This window comes from Pseudogymnoascus verrucosus (assembly GCF_001662655.1).
Source record: "Pseudogymnoascus verrucosus strain UAMH 10579 unplaced genomic scaffold scaffold_46, whole genome shotgun sequence".
Classification (NCBI taxonomy): Eukaryota; Fungi; Ascomycota; class Leotiomycetes; order Thelebolales; family Thelebolaceae; genus Pseudogymnoascus; species Pseudogymnoascus verrucosus.
The window spans coordinates 179,112-201,041 of record NW_017263697.1 but is presented as its reverse complement, the minus strand read 5'-3'; the positions used below and the strand labels follow the sequence as shown (position 1 = coordinate 201,041).

General features: G+C 50.5%; 8 protein-coding genes across 8 annotated transcripts; 2 read left to right on the top strand and 6 right to left on the bottom strand.

The window, feature by feature from the left end:
• The first annotated feature begins 42 nt into the window (after nucleotides 1-42).
• Nucleotides 43-1,335, top strand: VE01_08063 (uncharacterized protein). The gene has a single exon (XM_018277491.2). It carries the CDS (start codon nucleotides 153-155, stop codon nucleotides 870-872), a length of 720 nt encoding a protein of 239 aa, XP_018127395.2. The 5' UTR covers nucleotides 43-152; the 3' UTR covers nucleotides 873-1,335.
• Nucleotides 1,017-2,628, bottom strand: VE01_08062 (uncharacterized protein; the record flags this gene model as incomplete). Its single annotated transcript, XM_018277490.1, has 2 exons — nucleotides 1,017-1,750; nucleotides 1,827-2,628. 2 exons carry the CDS (start codon nucleotides 2,626-2,628, stop codon nucleotides 1,017-1,019), a joined length of 1,536 nt encoding a protein of 511 aa, XP_018127396.1.
• A 295-nt stretch (nucleotides 2,629-2,923) lies between these two features.
• Nucleotides 2,924-5,208, bottom strand: VE01_08061 (uncharacterized protein). The gene is made up of 2 exons (XM_018277489.2): nucleotides 4,923-5,208; nucleotides 2,924-4,871 (listed from the first exon to the last, which is right to left on the bottom strand). The coding sequence occupies exons 1-2, from the start codon at nucleotides 5,169-5,171 to the stop codon at nucleotides 3,138-3,140; spliced, it is 1,983 nt and encodes a 660-aa protein (XP_018127366.1). The 5' UTR covers nucleotides 5,172-5,208; the 3' UTR covers nucleotides 2,924-3,137.
• Nucleotides 5,209-5,584: 376 nt separating this feature from the next.
• VE01_08060 (uncharacterized protein) lies at nucleotides 5,585-7,666 on the bottom strand. Its single transcript, XM_018277488.2, has 2 exons — nucleotides 7,470-7,666; nucleotides 5,585-7,411 (listed from the first exon to the last, which is right to left on the bottom strand). Exons 1-2 carry the CDS (start codon nucleotides 7,531-7,533, stop codon nucleotides 5,829-5,831), a joined length of 1,647 nt encoding a protein of 548 aa, XP_018127397.1. The 5' UTR covers nucleotides 7,534-7,666; the 3' UTR covers nucleotides 5,585-5,828.
• A 975-nt stretch (nucleotides 7,667-8,641) lies between these two features.
• Nucleotides 8,642-10,104, bottom strand: VE01_08059 (uncharacterized protein). Its single transcript, XM_018277487.2, has one exon. The coding sequence runs from the start codon at nucleotides 9,881-9,883 to the stop codon at nucleotides 8,702-8,704; it is 1,182 nt and encodes a 393-aa protein (XP_018127418.1). The 5' UTR covers nucleotides 9,884-10,104; the 3' UTR covers nucleotides 8,642-8,701.
• A 126-nt stretch (nucleotides 10,105-10,230) lies between these two features.
• On the top strand, nucleotides 10,231-13,606 carry VE01_08058 (uncharacterized protein). The gene is made up of 7 exons (XM_018277486.2): nucleotides 10,231-10,296; nucleotides 10,403-10,715; nucleotides 10,775-10,844; nucleotides 10,894-10,910; nucleotides 10,959-11,038; nucleotides 11,086-12,983; nucleotides 13,065-13,606. Exons 2-7 carry the CDS (start codon nucleotides 10,651-10,653, stop codon nucleotides 13,251-13,253), a joined length of 2,319 nt encoding a protein of 772 aa, XP_018127383.1. The 5' UTR covers nucleotides 10,231-10,296; nucleotides 10,403-10,650; the 3' UTR covers nucleotides 13,254-13,606.
• Nucleotides 13,607-14,231: 625 nt separating this feature from the next.
• On the bottom strand, nucleotides 14,232-15,942 carry HOG1 (MAPK protein hog1). Its single transcript, XM_018277485.2, has 8 exons — nucleotides 15,808-15,942; nucleotides 15,717-15,724; nucleotides 15,598-15,645; nucleotides 15,404-15,533; nucleotides 15,306-15,349; nucleotides 14,790-15,246; nucleotides 14,643-14,721; nucleotides 14,232-14,568 (listed from the first exon to the last, which is right to left on the bottom strand). The coding sequence occupies exons 1-8, from the start codon at nucleotides 15,853-15,855 to the stop codon at nucleotides 14,300-14,302; spliced, it is 1,083 nt and encodes a 360-aa protein (XP_018127409.1). The 5' UTR covers nucleotides 15,856-15,942; the 3' UTR covers nucleotides 14,232-14,299.
• A 2,780-nt stretch (nucleotides 15,943-18,722) lies between these two features.
• GPH1 (Non-essential glycogen phosphorylase) lies at nucleotides 18,723-21,875 on the bottom strand. Its single transcript, XM_018277484.2, has 6 exons — nucleotides 21,579-21,875; nucleotides 21,184-21,504; nucleotides 20,865-21,130; nucleotides 20,593-20,804; nucleotides 19,250-20,537; nucleotides 18,723-19,158 (listed from the first exon to the last, which is right to left on the bottom strand). Exons 1-6 carry the CDS (start codon nucleotides 21,736-21,738, stop codon nucleotides 18,745-18,747), a joined length of 2,661 nt encoding a protein of 886 aa, XP_018127405.1. The 5' UTR covers nucleotides 21,739-21,875; the 3' UTR covers nucleotides 18,723-18,744.
• Between the last annotated feature and the right edge of the window lie 55 nt (nucleotides 21,876-21,930).

Here is a 21,930-nt window from a genome sequence, read left to right as displayed (position 1 = left end):
TGGTAGCCTTGCATGAGAGCTGGAGCCTCCTTTTGGGTGACCCTTGACTACTATCTCCAAACCAAATACCGTGCTTTGTGAAGTCCAATAAAATAAGTCTTGTTGGAGAGTTGTTGTTTTATTATAAGCCGTTTATATACCCAGCCAGTTTTATGATGCTCCTGCAGCCGTTATATCGACAACATCGGTCTTGCCTGCTCCGGATCTCAAAATACAGTTACTCAACGGCGGCGGAAAAGCTAAAGGAGCAGCCAAGGGAATATACGGAAAAGGAGATTGTATACCCAGATAGATTGAACGCCAATCACCATGACTTGGAAACTTATTTAGCTTATGCCTCACGTTCCGGGCTTGATTCCAAAAGCACCGTTTATGTTGGCACCCATTATGAATACACCGTCCAGGAGGTCCTAAAGCGCCTTGGCTTCTCTCTCCAGCAGACTGGAGGGGCTTCAGATTATGGTATTGATCTTCTAGGCGAGTGGAAACTACCCGCGGTTCCCTTAAACTTAAGGGTGTTGGTGCAATGCAAGGCCCTGGCGAAGAAATCTGGACCCAATTTTGTTAGGGAGCTCGAGGGTGCCTTCGCAGGAGCCCCATCCGGATGGCAGGGAAACGGAGTTATTGGACTGCTAGTCAGTCAAAAGCCGGCCACAAAGGGCATGAGAGAAGCCTTAGCTAGGAGCCGCTGGCCGATGGGGGCGATCACGTGTACGGGTGAAGGGAGGCTCGTCCAGATGCTGTGGAACAACAGGGCCAATGAAGAAGGCCTTACCGGGGTTGGCGTTGGAATCCGATATAAGGGCGGCAATTTGAACGAAGAAGAAATCCACCTCACTTTCAAGGGCGAAAATATGGAAACGGAGCCGTGAATGGCTCTTGTCAATTTGCAACCGCACTTGACGCGTGGAAGCGGTGGTCACCTCGTCCCTACTTGATCAGAACTATCCGATTCTCAGCAAATACCCAGCATTCCATGCTTCGTTGATAGCCAGGCTCTTTGCAGATGGTACTTGTCAAAATCCTTCCTTCGCCAACCGAGCTTTCACATATGCTTTATCCTTCAACATCTCTTTCTTCATATGCTTGTTGATCCAATCCTCTATGGACTGCTTCTTCTCTGCAAGACTCTCGACTTTCTTTGCTGCCAACTTATCATTTTCCGCCTTCCGTCTGTGACATAACCGGCAGTTTCTCTCAATGGCTGGGACGTCAGATTTGCCTGCTTCACCTTCTCCGCCTTCTGCGTCTTCTTCGCCTTCTCCGCCTTCTGGGTCTTCTCTACCTTCTCCGCCTTCTGGGCCTTCTGGGCCTTCTGGGCCTTCTGGGCCTTCTCCGCCTTCTGCGTCTTCTCCGCTTTCTACTTCTATCCTGCACTTCCACCAACCACCAAACCTTCCAACTTCCTTCCACTCAGGCGATGGGTCATGATACTCCTTGTCCCAAGGAATCTTGGTTTCTGGATTTGCTTCTTTGTCCTCCAACATTTGGCTGGCTCGGACATATTTATTAATTAGGTCGGTGAAGGCATCCCATGGCTTCTCATATCTTTCCTTTGGAAACCAATCCGGTAGCATGCTCCGGCATGTGTCACGAGCATCCAATGTTTCTGGCGTGCCCGGTTTAATGTGTCTCTTCTGGCACTTTGTGCACAATTCGAGATTGCCGTTCAAGAAAACACTCTCTGTAGCCGCTTCAGATGGTGCAAAGCTCCCTGTGAGCAGGCTGTTTGAATAGACACTCGAAGGGCCTACCTTTTTTATTAGTCCAAATCCCACCAAGCTAAGAGTTTACGTTCTATCCCATGTTGGGTCATTCTAACATACTGGATACGTTCCCATCTAATGTGAGCGGCTCGCCATCTGCTCCCGTCGGGTCCGTTAGTGCGACTAGGAACTTTTTTTTACCCAACCAAATCATTCTCGTCAATTTTGGGGCGTTCGGATCGAGGCCATACGTATCCAGGTGGTAGGATTCGTTTGAGAGAGGGGGGAAGGCTGTGCGCGTCTCCTCAAGGGCGGCGGATCGGGGTCTTGCAAAATCACCGAATCCTCTGTGAACGATCACATTACGATCTGGCTCCGAATAAATAATCTTCCGGGGCGACCTCTCTTTCTCGCTAGGTAATAGTGGCCAGGTACCATGTTTCTGCTTCGGGGCGGAGGCTCTCTTGGATGCGATCGTGTCTTTCTCCAGGTCTTGCTTTGCTATCTCTTTTTCTAGCCAGTTCAGTGTCTCGTTATCTGGTCCCCCTGTATGGGTCGTTGCCCACTCATCACTTTTGTGAGATGGACGAGGGATATCGATGGGCTTTGGTGTACCGCTGTCAGTCGACTCTGGTGGTTCTGGTGGTTCTGGTAGTTTTGTTTCACTAGTAATATCCAGTGGCAGAGCGCCGGTATCATCACTTGTATCAGCGGCGCCAATGGGAGGTGTCTCTTTTAGGACAATCGCTTCTTTCTGAGAATGCGGAAGGCTCGACTGAATATTGACGGCCAATTCGGGCTTCACGTCATCATATAGGCTCTCTTCCTCAGTAGGAGCTTCAGGGATCTGCCTAGCTTTCAACCGCTGCTCGAGGAGACCGTCTGTGAGGAGGCTGGCAGAAGGGAATGGTGCTTGAGACATCCTGCAGAAAAGAACATTTCAGGTTCAATGGCTGATGTATGTTGACGAGAGTATGGGCGAATTCCTGGCTCCGCTCTGACCAAGGTCCTTCCTTCCGTGGTATTGGGTTCTGGTGGTTAGGAAGGAGTGGAGGGCGATTAGGTCTATGTTGCCAGGCGGATATTGAACAAGCTTGGGTTCGAGGACGTTGTAAGAGTAGTTGTAGTATATCAACGTGGAGATGTAATAGTATAGTGTCCGCTTATTACAGCACAAAGGGGCGAGTACGTTTTTTAATGAATTCTAGCAAGACAAGCAACTCCATTGTGCTGCTCTTCTTTAGAGCAACCATACGTACCCATTGTGCTCAACTATAACAGTATATAACTACAACAATGACTATACTGTCACCATGGTGGTCATCATTGTCCCATTGCCCCAATGTTGATGATCCAGGAGTATCGTACAAACTATCCAGAACGCCACATACCATATTATACAAAACCCCCCAGGAAACGTACAATGAAGCCTTAATCCAACAGCGGCCCTACACTTACATTCTCTCTCCTCTTTAACTCCTCCTCCTGTTCCAACTTCAAAGCCTGTCTCCCGAGTTTTCTCCTCGTAGCTTCCACCTTCGCAAAGCGGCCCCTCGCACCATGCTTAACTTTCGTAATCATGTCTCCCGCCTTCCCTTTATTTATCATATCCGGAGTCAAAGGATCGCTTTGAAGGCGGAACCTATTCAAGAACATCAACTGCCCCTCAGTCGCTGGCTTATCTCTCCATCTTTGTGTAGTAACAATGAACGGCTTCGGGTATCTAAGAGACGCGAACGTGTCCGCTGCATGGACTGCATCCTCGAAGCCTGTATGTCGTGCTATCTCACGCGGAGGCTTGTAGGGTTGTTTCTTCAGGGGACCAGTGTAGGGAACGATCTCGGAGACAACGAAGGCAGGATCTTCGTCTTTCTCCTCGGTGTTTAGTTCTATCTTCAAGTATTTGCCACTCGGAGTGGTGAGGATATACTTGCGATCGGAAACCTCCACCCAGGAGTACCGGCTGATGGCACGGATATGTCGCTCACCCGAGGAATCCTCGATGAGGTCAAAAACCGAATCATAATCTGTAAATGTGACTTTTATAGGGTGCGACGTGCCTGGCATGGGGCTCAGAAATTCGGGATCTATGGATGCCTGGCCCATTCTTGCCTCCTTGATCTCCTTCATGTCGTCTACTGTGGCTTCGGCGACAAGCTCTGACGGGTCCAGCCCAAATAGCGTCGGAGTCGATATGATACCAGTCTCAAGGCTAGCCACCATATCAATTATATGGCAGTTCTCCTTTCCTGGGAAGAGCCTCATCCCTCGACCAATCATCTGGACGAGAAGATTTCGAGATTTTGTTGGGCGTGCAAGAAGGACACAATCGATGTTTGGCACGTCTGTTCCTTCTGTAAAGACACCGCAGTTGATCAGCACTGGAAACTCGCCGGCCCGAAATGCGTCGAGCGTCTCGCTTCTCGCAATTTTCGGAGTATCCCCTGTCACGAATCGAGCGTCGACCCCTCGGTCTCGAAAGGCCTTTGTCAGGCCGGCGATGTGGGCCAAGTCCACACAGAATACCAGTGTTGACTTCCTCTCTTGTGCCTTCGCTAACCATGTTCGGACTGTGATTTCGTTGATCTGATCCGTGTTGACAGCGCGAGATAGCTCCCCAGTTTGGAAATCTCCCGTTGCCCCTTTCTTCACTTTAGAGATGTCTGCTGTCGACTCCACTGTAGTAAAAATGACGTCTGACAGCCATTTTTCGCCGATCATGTCGATATAATCCTTATGATATACAATTTGATCTATTGCGGCGCCTAGCCGTAACCCATCGAATCGAGAAAGAGTCGCAGAGACACCCACCAAAGCTGGGCCGTCTGCCTTCGCCTTCGAGAGTCCAAAGTAAGCGAGGGTCTTCAAATATCCTGGGGCTACGATATGGTGGGCCTCATCCACCAATATCAGCTTAAAGCGGCTTGGGTTGAATTTTTGAATGCGGTCCTTGGATATAATGCTCTGCACGCTTGCGATGGTGATGTCTGCCGCGCCACTCGCATGGATGTTGCCCATTTCAACATCGACGCTCTTTGTCGGGTATGCATTGATACAGTGCTTCGCGGCTTGTTCGACGAGTTCCTGGCGATGGGCCAGGATGAGAGTTTGGTCCGCGCCACATGGTAGAGGCTTAACGCGATCGATAAGTTGGGTAAAGATGACCTTGGATCAGAAGTCAGTATCCCTTCAATGTCTTGATCATACCGTACTTACCGTCTTTCCACTACCAGTGGCCAGTGAGATGCCCAGTCTCTTATGGCCTCTGTCAAGGTATGAGAGGACGGATTGTATGCATTCCTCTTGATACTGGCGCAAACGGATTCCCGATGGGGGGTTGATCACTGGCTCGAGTGCATCTTCAGGCGGTGACGCTGCCGTCGCTAGGCATCTTTTAAAAAATGAGACCCGATATTGAAGCTTCGACAGTGTCCCTGTGACGAGACCCCTCGAAGCTCGCAGCATGGCATTACTTTTGGCTGCTCCTTTGCTTTGTCTTGTGGTCAAGCAGCCATGTTTATTTCCACTACGATAAGGAATCCCAAGGCTTTATCTCAGGAAAGGGTCCGTGCACCTTCAACGACTTGCCGCCCTCCACAGAGTCTCTCAACTTCAATACAGTCCGTTATCCATGTGGTGTGGCATTACTTCGACGCCTTCGATATATTTAATAGATAGTACATGCACATTAGAATTTGTAAAGTGGGTTTGTTCCTTTGGTTATTGACTCTCATTGACCACAATTTGAGACTCCAGGTCATCTGTTACAGCAACTACTTTTATGCAGATGGTAATATATCACAGTCAAGGTGTTTTCATAGCAATTTATATCATTGTCTTCTTCAGAACGAATTCTGGGTAATATTTACATGTACATGCTCTGCTCGGCGGCGCCAGCTCTATCATTCCCGGCTGCTGCACTATCTATGAAGTAACCAAACGGCAGAGGCAACGACAAGCAAACAGAGATATCCATAGGTCTAAAAAACTCCGTCGCAAAAAGGTAGAGAGTAACAAGAGAGAATATAGCAAGCAAACGTAGAAATCAGCGAGCAAAGAGCAAAGAGTGAAGAGCCAATAATACAAAGTGGCTGATGACCCAAATCCGACATCGAGGGCACATCATATCAAGAGAAACCTAGTCGATACCGCGCCTTCGCCAACCCTCTCCCCCGTCGATGTCGTGAATGCCTCAGCGACCCTGCGCCACTTGTTGGCCTCGTCTTCCTGCACCGTGCGCCTGAGGAGCTGGTCCTTGTTCGGCGTCCACTCAATGGAGTAAGCGCCATAACTCATGGCGTCCAGCTCCTCCGGCGCGTGCTTCCTCCGATCTTTGATGGCAACAAACACTCTTCCATTGGCCCGATAGATGATCGGCGCACAGCGGTTGTATCTGTTATGTATGGAGTTTGGTGTGAAGGTTCCTGGCTTGCCGGTTGCCTCTTGCCTGCTGTTTAACCGCTGTGCAATTTCCACGAATGACATGTTGTAGTTATCATACCAATTGACAATCGCGATGTTTTCCGGATCGTTGGCGCCCTTTGATCTCCTTCCGGGGAGTTTCCCGACCATCTGCTGAGAACTTCCAACTCGGTGTGCAGCGCGATCAAAATGACCTCTAAATTGCCTGCTTGACATCGGTTCTTCGCCAGGTCCGCGCGTCCCTGAACGCGATGTGCGGTCATCACCAGCCAAACGTTCGTTGATTTGAGAGGTCATTGGTCCTTGAACAGTCAATGACTCTTGACCAGTTGCTGAGCCTTGAACAGTCGACGACTCTTGGCCGGTAGTTGAACCTTGAAGAGTCGACAACTCTTGATCAGCCGGTGAGCAGACTGTACCATCGGAGTCTTCACTCATATCGCTGCCATCCGGCGTATCAGCTTCATGATCCGCCAGCACCGTGGATTGCCTTCGTGTACGCTTAGAAGAAAGAGAATCTCCGTGTTTGCTGATCTGATCTCTGGTCCAACCTTCAGCTTCAGGATGGGGCTGAAAAACACTGCCAGGGTGGCCCATGTTCGGAATCATATTCGCGGAATTGTTAGGTTGCATATCGGGATGCTGCACCGGTGCAAAACCGTTCTGGATATCATATCGGGGTTCTGCCATATCCAAGGGGCTTCTGCGAAACGTGCTTCTCACATTGCGCGCCTGAGCCGTATTGGTTGTTCCGGAATAGCCGTTGCCAAATGCGTGCATGGGAGTAGGGACTTGAGAATTGTAAGAGGCCATGTCTCCATTACCACTATTGAAGTGATTGAGACCAAATCCCATGCTTGATTCAGAGAGTCTTGGCGGCAAAGCACCTCTCCCAGTGCGAGATCCCATCCCCATATCAGATGGCGAAGGAAGCGAGCGAAGATTTTGGTTCATACCAACATTTTGTCTTGGTTGAAAGGTTTGATTTTGAGAATATGCGGTGGGATAAGAATGCTGGAGGGAGTTGTTGTCAACCATTGGAGTTGGCGTTGACGTATAGCTTTGAAGTGGCCCCTCACCAATTTGGTGGCGCACATAGGGATTGGACCCAAGTCCACCACCTTGGCCAACAGAAACGTGGCGGGCCTCGGAGGCTTGCCCCTCATATGCATTTTCTGGGAGAGAAATGCTGTTCATTGCACCTGATGGGTCGGTCTGGTTGCCATATTGATTCGCGAGAGAGACATGATCCATGGCTCCTTGGTAGCCCACGTGGAGTTGATCTAAAATGCCATTAACGTCATGTCAGAGGTATATAGAAGACAGGAATTAGTTTCTTACCGCCAAAAACATTACTCAGGTTGTTGTCGCCGGCGACAAAATGACACCCTTTGTTGATAGACATTGTGGCTGAATCACCTGTCAGTGTCTGGCTCGCAGTTAGTCACAAAGCCATGTGAACAAGACGAATGTGAAAATCGAAGTTGCTCAATAAACGGGCCAGATCATCAGAGCCATGCTCTAGTTGACGAAAGGGGTCATGCGGACCATGGGTGCTTTATCCAACTCGGAAGATACACAAGAAGAGACAGAATGGACATAAAGTAGCATGAAAATCAATATGCCAAAGGAAATTGAATATGAGGTGAGTTTGTACAAAGAGGGTGTAGGTAGTCAAAGATCTCGAAGTTCAAAGCCCAAAAGCAGCTTGATACCATTCTGGAAGGCGTTGAAGCCCAAAGCAAGTTGATTTCACTTCTGGGACACCCTAAAACTGAACTCCACTGGCACGATACTCGGAAGGTGGTCAAAGCTGATAACAGTGGTATTTGAGCACACAGCTTGAAACTCTTGTGCCATCGGGAGAGATTTGGCAAAGCGATGGGCATGAAATGGTGCACAACGTAAATGACATTGAAGTAAACAAAACGTAGCCAACACTATGAGTGAAGCCTGTACTTACTCAGATGGTAGGTTGCAGTGAACGCGGCAGTTCGAAGGTTCCTTGCAGTTGAGTGTAGCTGTATTTCTTACTGTCAAGTGGTGTTGTGTTGGGTGTCGAAGTATTGTTGCTGTTGTGTTGCCGTTGTTGTTGTTGATATTGCTGTTGTTGCGTTGTGTAGGAAAGAAGGAGGAATTGGCAACGGTGACAGGAATTTATGCAAGAATAAGAAAGCCTCTCGGTCTCTCAGTTTGCCGGGTAGGTCCCACAGAAATCAGCATCATGACATAGAAGTTTACTCATTTGAGCCGATAATAGCCTCCAGGGTAAATGGCAAAGTATGTGTTGAAAAGTATGATGGTTATGCATCGGACATGAGAAAGCTGCAACTTACCAAGGGAACAATACCTTCGTGGTAGCACCGTCCTGTCGGGCTTCTATGTGGGAGCACTCCTTGTCATGCTGGCAGCAATACTTGAAGATGAGGAGAAAAATACTTCAAGACGAAAGAAGGGCCAAAACAAAACACCTACTCTGAACGGCTGTGGAGGCAAGTTCCAGCACGAAAAGGGTTGAATATCATCTGTATTTCAATGTATAGAGATCAACAGTTTTAGTGCATTGTGATATCTCAGGAAAAGACAAAACGACGCCAATTTTCCCCAAGCCGCTTAACGCCATCTTCCAAGCTCCAGCCCTTGATATTGCATATCTTCCGAGCCATCTCCTCAAGTCTCCTATCCATTTCTTCGCCAGCAGTATGCAGGTCGCTTTCAAGAAGTATTCGATCATCTGGGACTTGCTTAATAACCTCAATTGCCTTTTCTGAGCCCGCCGATGACATATTTATGGCCGATGAGAATGAAAAGTAAACCGCAATAGGCACGGAAGGATGAAAGTACTGCTTCAGAAGCTGTGGGCTGCCAGAATATGAATGCAGGCATATTCGTGGAGGAAATGGCTTAGAGGTTTGAGCGTCCGATTGGATCTCATCCTCCTCTTCGTCTGGTAAGAACTCAAGACCCTTTGTGAGCTTTTTCTTCCGTTTGCTGACAACCTTGTTTTCATAACCTTTCCATGTTTCTTCCAGAGCGTCATAAAGAAAACCATGTGCCCCAACTCCGTGAACAGATACTGCCCTCTGGAGCTCGCCTGCTAATCCGAGCTGCGCAAGTAAGATCTGCTTCTGATGCCCCATGTTCACTCGATATTGAGTAAGGCGGCGGCCTTCCCTTCCCCCAGGAGTGATTTCCATATCTCTAGACTTCTCGAGCTCGGATTCCCACTCCTCTGGGATCCTAAATGACTTATCTAAACCTATCTCTCCAACAAGTGCTAGGGGATACATTTCCAGGTATGCTCTCGTCTCCTTGAGGAACTTGGACAGCAAAAAAGGTTCCGGAAGAGACGCAATATAATCCAAATCTTCAGGGGCTGGTAATAAAGCAGATTGATAGTGTTTGATTTTTCTTTGGATCAAGTCCGTAGGCTCATAAGCGTTTCCAACGTCATCATACATTTGATGAGAGAACCACGGGTGCCAACCAAAGCACGGAATAACACGTCCGGTGATCTTTCCATGTTGCTTGAAACTTTCCAAGTCGACACCATATGCTTCAGAAATTTTGGCCACAAGCTTTTGGTCTTGTGCTCTTGTGGCCATTACTGTCAGAACATTTGCCTTCATATGAGGAATTGTGTCGATGGAGCTCATCGTATCGGTAGGGTGGCAGTGGGCGTCGAAGACCCCCAGATGCCAGGGGAATACATCAAGGTCCGAGCCTGAGCCGCTTTCAGCATCGCCCTGCACCATGGCGTGAGTGATGGTGGTGTCTTTCCTGATCAACTTATGGCGTGACCTAGGTGGACAACAGCCAATGATAGAGGAAAGGACGAAAAGAGCCTGCTCCTGTTTTCGTCAACCTGGATGGAATGGGGGAATAGACAAATCAAGGTTAACTGAGTATTATGGAAATAATATCAAAAATTCAATGTTTAATCTGAGGTTGTTTCAATAAAAATGCGATTCTCACGTTAAGACTGATGTATGTGGTCCTCACTTGGATGCCAAGCCCGCGCGCCTAAACGGAGGGGCGGGAACCTTGCGGCTGCCTGACAGCCGCCGCCGCCTTGCACTTGAGTACTTGAGTGACTGGGGCTATCGTGACATATCATTTCCAACAGAACTCGGTCTATACCCTCGAATCCAAAGTCTTTACAGAATTTGTAAGTTTACTTGAGTTCACTTGCTTTATTTTACCGCCACTATCGCAAAGAACGCCCAAGTGCGCTTTTTACCATGAAACGTCATTGACAAGCTCGTTCATTATAGGTCATCGGGGCATTCATTACACCCCTCGACGACCACGAGCAATACAGCCCGAGTCTACATTTCACCAAGAAGAATCGAGAAGCCTCTCCTGCAAGGTCTCTGGTTTGAACCAGCCTGTAGCCCAACAGATCGCTCCCGAACGTACGACTGGAAGACAGATATAATAGAGGGGAGCGGGCCACCATATCTTGTCGCCAACCTCACATTTCCAAAAGGCACGCTGCCACGTTCATTCGATATCCGGCAATATGTCGGTCGCAACACGAAGTTTGCTGATGCCGCCTATGCCGAATAGAGAGGATTTGCATGCAACGTGAGTAAATTTGGTAGACACTGTGGGCGCAGCATTACTGACGCGGATTTCCTCCAAAGATGGGCATATCTCGAGGCTGGCATATCCAAGATAATGATTGACCTGCAAAGCGGTATCGACATGAATACTGTAAGTGAGCATCCAGGTCTGGCCCGGAACGCACTAACTCTTTGGGCAGTACATGGGCGTTTATACGTGAGAACAGGAGATCCGTACGAAGTGGGCACATACTGACTATAGCAGGGCCGTCCATAACTTCTGTACATCTCAAAAAGCTATCAGTTCCACAACCACCGGCGTTATTGGTGGTGCGCATCGTGGCGGTAAGCATTTCGACGGCGAGTGTTTTTCTTCAGCTAACGGATGTCAGCCCACCTTCTCGGCGAGGAACTATACAAGAATCTCAAGACATATCTCGTCCATTATCTGGAAAGCCTCATTGCCGAGTCACAAAAGCACGTTGACGAAGCCCTTCTTACGTTTTACATTCGGGAATGGGACCGGTACACGACGGCAGCAAAGTACATCAACCATCTCTTCCGGTATCTCAACCGGCATTGGGTGAAGCGCGAAATGGACGAGGGGAAGAAGGACGTTTATGACGTTTATACGTTGCACTTGGTACAATGGCGCGCATATTTGTTTGAGGCAGTCCACAAGAAGGTAATGGCAGCAGTGCTGAAGATGGTAGAGAAACAACGCAATGGAGAAACCATTGAGCACAGTCAGATCAAGAGCATAGTCGACTCTTTCGTCTCGTTGGGTCTGGACGAGGCAGACTCTACCAAGGGAACTCTGGATGTCTACAGGTTCAGATTTGAGAAACCATTCCTGGAGGCAACCATGGAATTCTACCAGAAGGAGTCGAAACAGTTTGTGGCTGAAAACAGCATTGTCGAGTACATGAAGAAGGCCGAGATCCGACTGGATGAAGAGGAGGAGCGGGTGAATATGTATCTGCATCCCGACATCATCGCGGCATTACGGAAGGTTTGCAATACTGCCCTGATTGGCGACCACTCCGCAGTCCTTCGAGACGAGTTCCAGTCGCTTCTGGACGATGATCGCGTGGAAGATATGCAACGCATGTATAACCTTCTCGCAAGGATACCCGATGGTCTTGATCCGTTAAGGATAAGGTTCGAGGCACATGTGCGGAAAGCAGGTCTTGCAGCCATAGCAAAGGTTGCAGCAGATGCGGACAAAATGGAGCCGAAGATTTACGTGGACGCCTTACTGGAAATCCACACACAGTATCAGGCGCTTGTCAAGAAAGCCTTCAAGGATGAGCCCGAGTTCACACGCTCACTGGACAATGCGTGCAGAGAGTTTGTGAACCGAAACTCTGTGTGCAAGTCCGGCACAAACAAGTCCCCGGAGCTCCTAGCAAAATATACCGACGCATTATTAAGGAAGAGCTCCAGCAGCGCTGAAGAGAGCGATCTTGAGGAGACCCTGACACAGATCATGACGGTTTTCAAGTACATCGAGGACAAGGATGTATTCCAAAAGTTTTACTCTCGCATGCTTGCAAGGCGGTTAGTCCAAACCACCTCATCATCGGACGATGCCGAGACGAGCATGATCAGCAAGCTGAAAGAAGCTTGCGGGTTCGAATACACGAATAAGCTCCAGCGCATGTTCCAGGACATGCAGATCTCGAAGGATTTAAATAGCGGGTACAAGGCGTTCGAGGCCAAGCTGGTTGAGAGCGACGATGCGACGGGTGTCATTGATGCCACCTACTCCATTCTAGGCACGGGATTCTGGCCGCTGAGCGCACCCACCACATCATTCTCGCCGCCGCCGGAGATTGTAAAGGCATACGAGCGCTTCCAGAAGTTCTACAACCAGAAGCACAGTGGCCGCAAGTTGACTTGGTTGTGGCAGCTTGGCAAGGGCGAGGTCAAGGCAAACTACACCAAGACGAGCAAGATCCCGTATACGTTCCAGGTATCAACATACCAGATGGCCATTCTCCTCCTCTTCAACGAGCGCGACGTCAACACGTACGACGAGATCATGAAGGCGACGCAACTGAGCCAAGAGGTCCTCGACCCGCAAATGGCCATCTTTGTCCGCGCCAAGGTCCTCCTCCAGTCCCCCGCGGGACCGAGCTACACCCCCGACACCAAATTCTCCTTAAACTACGACTTCAAGAATAAGAAGATCCGTGTCAACCTCAACATCCAGGTCAAGTCGGAGCAGAAACAGGAGGCGGAGGATACGCACAAGACTATTGAGGAGGACAGGAAGTTGCTCATGCAGGTTCGTACTCCCACTGATTCCCCTCATCCATTCACCCCCTGCCGAAATTTAATGAAAGCTAACAACCCACCCCCCTTTTAGTCCGCAATCGTCCGCATCATGAAGTCCCGCAAGAAGATGAAGCACCGACTCCTCGTCAGCGACACCATCGACCAAATCAAATCGCGCTTCGTCCCCAACATCCCCGATATCAAGAAGTGCATCGAGATCCTCCTCGAGAAGGAGTACCTCGAGCGCCTCGACGACGACGAGTTGGGATACCTTGCTTAATCTCCCCCTCCCGACAAGCTTCACAAACCCCCCTCCCTTTCCTACTACCCGAATCCACTCAACCGTATCTATCACCTCCGCGCCGTCGGGGCGTGGTCCGGATCTACTCTACTTATCTATCTACACACAAACAACACGACTTATGACATTGACAGCACGGCGTCCATCCCGGGACGGGGGCAGGGGCGTAGAGACTGTATTCGGGGCTGGGGACAGCCAGCACCAGACTGCGGAGAGGAGAGAGGGAGGAATATTGACATCTGGGGCTGGGGCACGAGAAGAGAGGGTGTATGCGCCTAGGTTGTGCTGCTGCTTGCTGCGCGTAATTAGATCGGATGATACCGCGGGAGGGGAAGGGGGGGGACAGGGTTTTTTAACTACAAGGGAGGGGAGGGGGGTGGGATGGTGCGCATCCAACCTCCAGATATAGAAAAATGGGGAATCAATAACTTATTTTCTGTGGTTGAGTTTAGGGATTTTATACGCTGTGATGGTGTCTTGACCAAGGGGGCTGGGGATGTATGTGGGGTGTGTTTGGGGAGGGGTATCGTACGATTCATCCCCCCCTCCCTACAAGCTGTACAAATAAACACCCATCCCTATCCTTTCTGTATTTACACCTCAAAAAAATATTGGTAGTGATGGTGATGATGGTAATGATGATGTGATATGTCCCTTCTTTGCTATATATATCCCTTTATAAAAATAAATAAAAATAAACGTATGAATGTGTACTGTGTGCGCCTATAGGACCAAAACGTAAATCCGTCCTTATACAAAAGTAAAAAACGCGTACTATGCCCACTCCCTTTCTCCCGCTCACATCCAACTGCTCCCCCGCACCTGCACACATCTACAGCTTCGGCACACCCCGCTGAGCGCCCATTCGCCGCTTCGCTTCGTAGATATATCTTTTAGATCTTTAATATCTAAAAGATTATCACCACCCCCTCCACGCCTCCCACTTCTTCCCCCCCATGCTCTGAACTCGCTTTACTCCGCCACCGCGACCAACCCCCTCCTCCACCATGGTTCATAGAGCGCTCCTAAACCGGCACCTGCTCATCCATCTTCACCTCCCCCTCCCCCCCCGCATCATCCACGTTATGATAATCGAGGATCTCCGAGTACATCATGATCTTCCAAGTATCAACCGGCAGATCCGCATCGTTAAACGACCAATCGAATTTCTCGTCCGCGGCGGGCTCGTCGGTGGGGTCGTGGTAGGGGGAGAGGTACTCGTGGGCTAGGGCGTCGGTGGCCTTGACGCGCTTGCGGGGGTCGAAGACGAGCATTTGTTCGAGGAGGTCGACGGCTGGAGGGGGGTGTTAGATATGTGCGCGTATGGTGGATAGAGAAGGGTGGGGGAGGGGAGGAGAGGAGACGTACCTTCAGGACCGGCGTTCGTGAATTTGTCTGTTAATGGCTTTCTTTCGCGCTTAGGGAGGGATTGAACAAATCGCAGGGTCTAGAAGAAGAAGAAGAAGAAGTTAGCAATGCGAACAGAGGGCCAGTTCTGGATCCATCCACACTCACATTCTCGCTCGCAATAGTATGAATAACGTCGTCCGGCGGCGTCCCCAACAGCTCCGTAATAATCGAAAACTGATTAACATGATCCTTCCCCGGAAACAGCGGCTTCCCCTCCAACATCTCCGCAAAGATGCACCCCGCGCTCCAGATATCCACCTCGACATCGTACTTCTGCCACGTCAGCATGATCTCGGGCGCGCGATAGTACCGCGTCGACACGTAGCCCGTCATCTGCGGGTCCTGGATGCGCGCGAGTCCGAAGTCGCAGATCTTGAGGTCGCAGTTCTCGTTCACGAGGATGTTGGAGGGCTTGAGGTCGCGGTGCACGACGCCGGCGGAGTGGACGTATTTGAGGCCGCGAAGGATTTGGTAGAGGAAGTATTGGATGAATTGTTTTTCGAGGGGGCGGGAGGTGAGGAGGCGGTGGAGGTCGGTGCCGAGGAGCTCGGTGACGAAGTAGCTGGGAGGGGTGTTAGAGTTGTTTTCGTAGAGTTGAGGGAGAGGGGGGGTTGGACGTACATGTCTTCGAGCGGGGAAATGAAGATGTCGCTGAGGGAAATCACCTAGATGTTGTTAGAGCCTTGTTTCTCCAGTCAGGGTAAATGGTGGGTTCGCACATTCTCATGCTTGAGATGCTTCAGCAGCTTCAGCTCACGGTAAGTCCGCTTCGACAAGACCGGAGTGCTGAAGGGCTTCATAATCTTCTTGATCGCAACATGTTGTCCTGTGAGCTGATCCTTGGCCGAGCTAGAGTCGCAATTAACACCTCTATCCCGCGCAATTATCGGAGTTTTTTTGCGATCAAACATACCATACGAGACCAAACGCTCCCATGCCAACCGGCTGGAGATCCGAATACCTGCGTGGGTGTTATCAATCCGTTCCGTTCGTTGTTCATTTCGCCCCCGCCGCGGCCGTGACCCCGCATACCTTGAAGTCTTATCACAAACAGATTAGCGTGTTGCCACATGCGCGGATTGAGAAGTAGAAGGTAGAGGTAGAGGGGAGGAACAAGACTTACGATCTCAAACTGCGTGCCAAAGATGGACGCGCGAACGAATTCCGCCATGGCTGCGAACTTGCTATGGCTCTGCGGTGGCGTAAAGGGAGAGAGGGGTATATATTATTAGGTTTGGTGGGTTTTGGGAGTTGGGTTTGTTTTGTTTGATGGGAAAGCGACTTGTCGATTAGGCTAGGGAGGTGGGAAAGACTCGGTAGCGGGCGAGGGATGGGGAGGAGGGAACGCCAATCGCGTAATCGTGCTGGAGACATTTTAGCGGGGTCCAGACGATAAGTTGGCAGGTCGGGAGGATTTTGGGAAGGGTCAGGGAGAATTAAGGGAGGTGAGAGGGTTGGGGGAAGGGTTCAATCTAAAATAAAAGGAGGGTAAAATGAAGAATGGAAAGGAAAGGGAAATACTGACTTGTGGCTTGAATTGAAAAGGAATCTCGACTTTTTAGACTTTTTTGTATGTGTATTATAATCTTCCGTTCAGTGGGGTTGGAGGGGTTGAAACAGAGAGAGAGGTGGAATTGGTGATTCGAGTAAAATGCAATAGAAATAGAAGAACTTTTTTGTTTGCTCGCTCTCTTTTCGTTGCCTTGTCGAGTATGTTTCTCTCTTCTCGATTTCCACCGATAAAAAATTATGTGCGGCGCGGCGGTGGCCAACAACAGCTCAAACTAACCACGTTGCTGGCGGGCGGGCGTGCGTCCGGTACTGCTCGCGTTTGCCGCCTACTTCGGTATGGATCGGTATTGGCTCGGTATCGGTATGGCGGAGAATAGGGTAGGTAGTACTCCGTAGTCGATTCTCGTAGTCTGTCCAGTAGTGCCGTATGTATTTCAAGTGTAAATCGACTCTTCGTAGCGTTTAGCCAGAAGCTAATTTTTATTCCCCGACCGCAATAGGGAATTCCGTGAGTGCTAACTAGCTCAATTTCTCGATGTTGTAGCTTGCTTTTTGCTGCTATTCTCTCGTGACAAAGTGGCGCGAGTCAAGGGCGGGTTTGTTTCAGCCGGTGCTGATTGAATGTGAGACGATATAACGGGTTCAGCGGTTCAATGGTACTGTAAGGGTTCACCAGTCCAAGCCCCCGATTTAGCTCTTTGAAACCGTCGCTGTTCGTCGTTCGATGTGAGATCGATCTGCAAAGAGTGAAGAACACAAGATGTTATTCTCTTGAAGCAATTGAAACCGGAGGAAGAGCGAGAGTAAAATTCAATCGGCGTAGAGGCAAGATAGAACTGATAGACAGATACCGAAGAAGAAGCCAAAAAATTGTTATATATCTCTGACGACACGAAGGTCGATTTCTTCGATGCGGGGTGGTACTCACACTTATGTTTTTTTCCAGTCGTATGTCCATCTACCACTCCTCCAACATCCCCCCTCCATCCATCCCCTCCATCCCCCAATCCCCCCATCATCCCACCATCCATCCCACCTTCCCACCCCTCCCCTGGCTAACTACCCCCCTTCCCACCTTCCCATCCCTTCCCTACCAGAATCCCCATGGGCGGTGAACCACAATACCAAACCTTCCAAATCCAAAATACACCATCACATATCCACCACCACACATATACTATAATACGCCACATATACCATTCCCCCCCCCCACCTCCCAAACCGATGACGATGATCCCCTCCCCATCCAGGCCTCCAAGCTTACAAGCACACACCCAACAACCTCGAATACCTTACCAGAAACCTCACTAGTCCCCTCCTCAGACATCAACACCATGGGGCATCCGGAGCTCACTCCCGTACTAGCATCCACTGGCTCCCCTTCCTCGTCTCGCCCTATCTCTGCTACCATTTGTGTCTCGGGGAGAAAAACAATCGGCATTCTCACTTGCTACTCGGGGAGGACAGCGGCATGCGCTTGCTCTTGTGACGCTGCACATATCATACTACGCGCTGCACGTATGGCGCGTTATGTCCGCGGCCGCATCTCAGTCACTCATCCCTCTGCATACTCCTAGTATCATATCAAACCCCCCTCCAACACCAGCCTTACCTCCCGTATCTCCACTGCCCTGTTTCCCCCCTCCGTCCCATCCTCCCCCTTCCCTGCCCTTACAACCACGTATCCGCCAACCCGCATCCACCTGCACCCCCTCCGCCCCCTGCCCAGCGCGCAGCCCCATCCCCTCCCCTCCATTAAACTACCCAGCACGGGATCTAGACGGTATGTGCGGCATCCCCAAAAAAAAGCGCGTCACCAAATCCCAAAAAATAAATCCAAGCTCCTGCACGCCAAGCCGGCTCGAGCCTACCAGCCGCAGTGACGTCATAACCATGCCACCTAGTCCCCACGTTAGCACCCCCGCCTCCCTTCTTCCCCCTCGGTGGCCGCTACAGGTCTAGGTTTCTTGACGGGGGGGAGGGAATAAAAATAACCATCTTTGCGCGCGGTGTCCTGTTTGGGAGCGGAGGTAGGAGGGTTAGTTGGTTAATTGGGTTAGTTGATGCAGTGGTAAGGGGAGGTGAGAAGCTGGGGGGTACGTCATGATGCTTCTCCCATACCCCAGGGAATATACTTTCGCACTGTATAATCCACCACGGCTGCTTCCACTCGGATGACGGATCCGGGTCTGACGGGGACGGGGATGATACTTTCACGTGTTTGAGCTATCGTGGGGGTGGGGAAGGAGCCCGATCTTTGGAGATCATACATACAAGACAAGGCAGTGCAAGATATGAGAGGGTGGGTGGCTGCTGTGGGTGGTGGCTAGGGGCAAGGATAATCATATACTTCGTTTCTCGCGCCTAACTTCCCTACCTACTAGCCGCCGCTACTACAGTCCATGCCCCTCTAAAAGAAAAAATACTGTATACCCAATGCGTCCCTGCCTATGCTTTGGATCCCCTCAAGACCTCCCATACACTCACCCATCCCCCTCTCCCCATCTCCCCATCCATCCCCCCAAACCTCCTATACACTTCACCCCCCTCACTCATGCGCCAACGGCTCCATGGGCTCCACATTCCAAATACTCTCCGCATACTCACTAATACACCTATCACTCGTAAAGAAACCCATCCTCGCCACCGCCAAAATACACTTCCCCACCCACTCCTCCTGATCCTTGTACGCCTGATCCACCAGCTCCTGCGTTTGGACATAGCTATTAAAGTCGTCCGACACCAAATAGTAATCACCGTGCTCCTCCACCGCCGCGATCAGGGCGGCGAAGTCGTCAGCGGGGCCAAAGGCGTTGGTGCGGATGAAGGAGAAGACGGCGGAGAGGGAGGGGTCGAGGGTGGTGGTGCTGTAGGTGTGGGTGTGGCGTAGGTCTTCGACGTCTTCGGCGAGGTTGCCGAAGAGGAAGATGTTTTGCTCGCCGATTTCGCGGGTTATTTCGATCTAGGGGGGGTTAGCTTGGGGTCGATGGATAGGTTGGTAAGGGGTAAGGGGTTTGGAATAGGGGAAGGGGAAAGGGGAAAGGGGGACTCACGTTAGCGCCATCGCAGGTCCCGATGATAAGACCACCGTTGAGGACGAACTTCATGTTACTAGTCCCTGAAGCCTCCGTACCAGCTGTGGAAATGTGCTCGCTCACGTCGCTGGCGGGGATGATGACCTCAGCCTTGCTGACGTTGTAATCCTCGATGAAAATAACCTTAAGCAGGTCACCCACATCCTTATCATTATTGACAACGGCTCCAACGCTGTTGATCAGATGAATGATAGACTTAGCCATCCAGTATCCAGGAGCTGCTTTGCCGCCGAAGATAGACACTCTTGGTGCGAACTTCTTGCGCTCCTCGGGGGAGAGGGATTTGATGGTGATGTATCGATGAATGACTCCAAAAATGTTCATCTGCTGGCGCTTGTACTCGTGTATGCGCTTAACCTGGATATCAAAGAGAGCGTGGGGGTTGACTACGACGCCGGTGGTGTCCTTGATGTGTCTGGCGAGTCTAACCTTGTTGGCAAGCTTGATCTCAGCCCATTCTTTCTTGAATTCCTTGTCATCCGCGAATTCCTCAAGCTTGTTGAGCAAAGTGAGATCCTTGAGGAATCCAAGGCCGCCGGTCTTAGAAGCGATAAGGTCTGAGAGGCGGGGGTTGGCCTGGTGCAGCCATCTGCGCGGGGTGATGCCGTTGGTGACATTCGTGAAGCGATCAGCTCCGAAAATCTTGACAAAGTCCTTGAAGATCGTAGTCTTGATGAGATCAGAATGGAGCTCAGCGACTCCGTTGACCTTGTGAGAACCGACAATAGCCAAATAAGCCATGCGGACCATCTTAGGGGAAGATTCCTCGATGATCGAGACGCGAGCAAGCAACTCGCGCTCCTTTGGGAACTTGCGCTCCACAGCCTGGAGAAAGAAGAGGTTGATATCATAGATGATTTGCAAGTGTCTCGGAAGGAGGTTCTGGAACAATGGAACGGACCACTTCTCCAGCGCCTCGGGGAGAACAGTGTGGTTGGTGTAGCCAAAGGTCTTGGTAACGATGTTCCAGGCATCCTCCCACTCGAGGCCTTCGAGATCAATCAAGATGCGTTGGAGCTCAACAATGGCAAGAGTTGGGTGCGTGTCGTTCAGCTGGATAGCGACCTGGTCAGGGAATTCCTTCCAGGCACGCTTGCTCTTCTTGAATCGTCGCACGATATCATACAATGAAGCAGCAACCCAGAAGTACTGCTGCTTCAAGCGGAGCTCCTTTCCACGCTCGAGGTTATCATTGGGGTATAAAACCGCAGAAATCGTCTCAGCACGCTGCTCATCAGCGACGGCGCTAGAAAACAGTAATGTTAGTCTAGGCATAAATCACATGGCTTCGATCGACTTACCTCTCGTAGTCACCGCTGTTGAACTTCTGGAAGTCGAATTCCCCGCTGGCTGCTTTGCTCGACCAGAGACGCAGGTTGTTCACAACCGCAGTATCGAAACCTGGAATGGGAACATCGTATGCAGTAGCCTTCACAAGTTCCCCATCTTCCCATACAGCGCGACTCTTGCCATTCTCGTCATGGTACTTCCTGACCTCGCCATAAAATTGGATCTGTGAATAATAAATCAGCCCCATAGTTCCACTTCAAGTTTCTGCCTGGGGATTTCTCACATCGACGACAACATCGTGTCTAGGGAACTCCCAAGGGTTGAAGTCCAACCAGTAATCGGGAACCTCAACCTGGTATCCATCCACAATCTCCTGCTTAAAAATACCATAACGATACCTCAGCCCATATCCCCAAGCGGGGTAATTGAGCGATGCCAAACTATCCAAAAAGCAAGCTGCAAGACGACCAAGACCGCCATTACCAAGTGCAGCATCATGTTCCTGCTCTATAATATCCTCAATTCGGAAGCCCAGATCCGCCAGCCCCTCTAAAACCGCTTATCAGCACTCCCAACTCTCACAACATTATCAGGAGACTCACCCTTAGCCACATTCTTCAGCCCAACGTTCAACATAGCATTATCAAGCGCCCTCCCCATCAGGAACTCGAGAGAGAGATAGTATACCCTCTTCCCATCCGCAAAAGTTTGTCTCTGCTGCGTACGATTCCACTCTGTGATTAGGCGGTTTCGGAATGCCAGACTGGCAGCGGCGTATGCGGCGGTCTCGTCGCAGTTGAACATGCTACGCGCGAGCGTTGTCTCGACATGGCGCACGACTTCCTTTTCGAAGTCCTCGGCAGTCGTGAAGGGTTGCGTGCTGTACTTCTTCCAGGCAGTGCGCTGGTTTTCGGGGATGGAAGCTGTGATGGGGGGAAGTGGTGTGAGTTTATGTTTGATAAACTAGCCAGTGGGGGGAAATAGGGAAATAGCTTACCTTCGACGCTCTTAATCTCGCCAGCTCCAAAGCCGGTCAGAGTCCTCTTATGCTTCGGGCGGGTGAAGCCTGGTGGTCCAACGGGTCCCCTGAGGTCAGAGATAGGCGCCCCAGTGCTTGGGCGGCGTTCACGGGGCGGTGGAGGAGTAGGCGTCGCCATGATGAATGGTTGATAAATGGAATTGATAAGATGATGAAAAGAAGAGAATAGAAGAGAGCAAAGGAGCTCTCTCGATCGAAGACGGTTGGGTCTTAATATATACGATTGTTGTCCGTCTTGGAAGTGGGAAAGCGGGCTGGCTGGAGGGGGCAGTCGTGCGGGGCTGATGTATGCAGCTGTCAGCACGTTTGG

Excerpts from the sequence above, each read along its gene's own strand:
- VE01_08063 (XM_018277491.2), top strand. The coding sequence starts at position 153 with ATGATGCTCCTGCAGCCGTTATATCGACAACATCGGTCTTGCCTGCTC.
- VE01_08061 (XM_018277489.2), bottom strand. The coding sequence starts at position 5,171 with ATGCTGCGAGCTTCGAGGGGTCTCGTCACAGGGACACTGTCGAAGCTT. Across the intron at positions 4,872-4,922 it reads CCACTGGTAGTGGAAAGACG|GTCATCTTTACCCAACTTAT; the intron begins GTAAGTACGGTA and ends TTCTGATCCAAG.
- VE01_08060 (XM_018277488.2), bottom strand. The coding sequence starts at position 7,533 with ATGTCTATCAACAAAGGGTGTCATTTTGTCGCCGGCGACAACAACCTG. Across the intron at positions 7,412-7,469 it reads CCTGAGTAATGTTTTTGGCG|ATCAACTCCACGTGGGCTAC; the intron begins GTAAGAAACTAA and ends ATGGCATTTTAG.
- VE01_08059 (XM_018277487.2), bottom strand. The coding sequence starts at position 9,883 with ATGGTGCAGGGCGATGCTGAAAGCGGCTCAGGCTCGGACCTTGATGTA.
- VE01_08058 (XM_018277486.2), top strand. The coding sequence starts at position 10,651 with ATGTCGGTCGCAACACGAAGTTTGCTGATGCCGCCTATGCCGAATAGA. Across the intron at positions 10,716-10,774 it reads AGAGAGGATTTGCATGCAAC|ATGGGCATATCTCGAGGCTG; the intron begins GTGAGTAAATTT and ends TTTCCTCCAAAG. Across the intron at positions 11,039-11,085 it reads TGGTGGTGCGCATCGTGGCG|CCCACCTTCTCGGCGAGGAA; the intron begins GTAAGCATTTCG and ends AACGGATGTCAG.
- HOG1 (XM_018277485.2), bottom strand. The coding sequence starts at position 15,855 with ATGGCGGAATTCGTTCGCGCGTCCATCTTTGGCACGCAGTTTGAGATC. Across the intron at positions 15,350-15,403 it reads AGCATCTCAAGCATGAGAAT|GTGATTTCCCTCAGCGACAT; the intron begins GTGCGAACCCAC and ends AACAACATCTAG. Across the intron at positions 14,722-14,789 it reads ATACTATTGCGAGCGAGAAT|ACCCTGCGATTTGTTCAATC; the intron begins GTGAGTGTGGAT and ends TTCTTCTTCTAG.
- GPH1 (XM_018277484.2), bottom strand. The coding sequence starts at position 21,738 with ATGGCGACGCCTACTCCTCCACCGCCCCGTGAACGCCGCCCAAGCACT. Across the intron at positions 20,805-20,864 it reads GACACGATGTTGTCGTCGAT|ATCCAATTTTATGGCGAGGT; the intron begins GTGAGAAATCCC and ends TATTATTCACAG. Across the intron at positions 20,538-20,592 it reads AACAGCGGTGACTACGAGAG|CGCCGTCGCTGATGAGCAGC; the intron begins GTAAGTCGATCG and ends ACTGTTTTCTAG.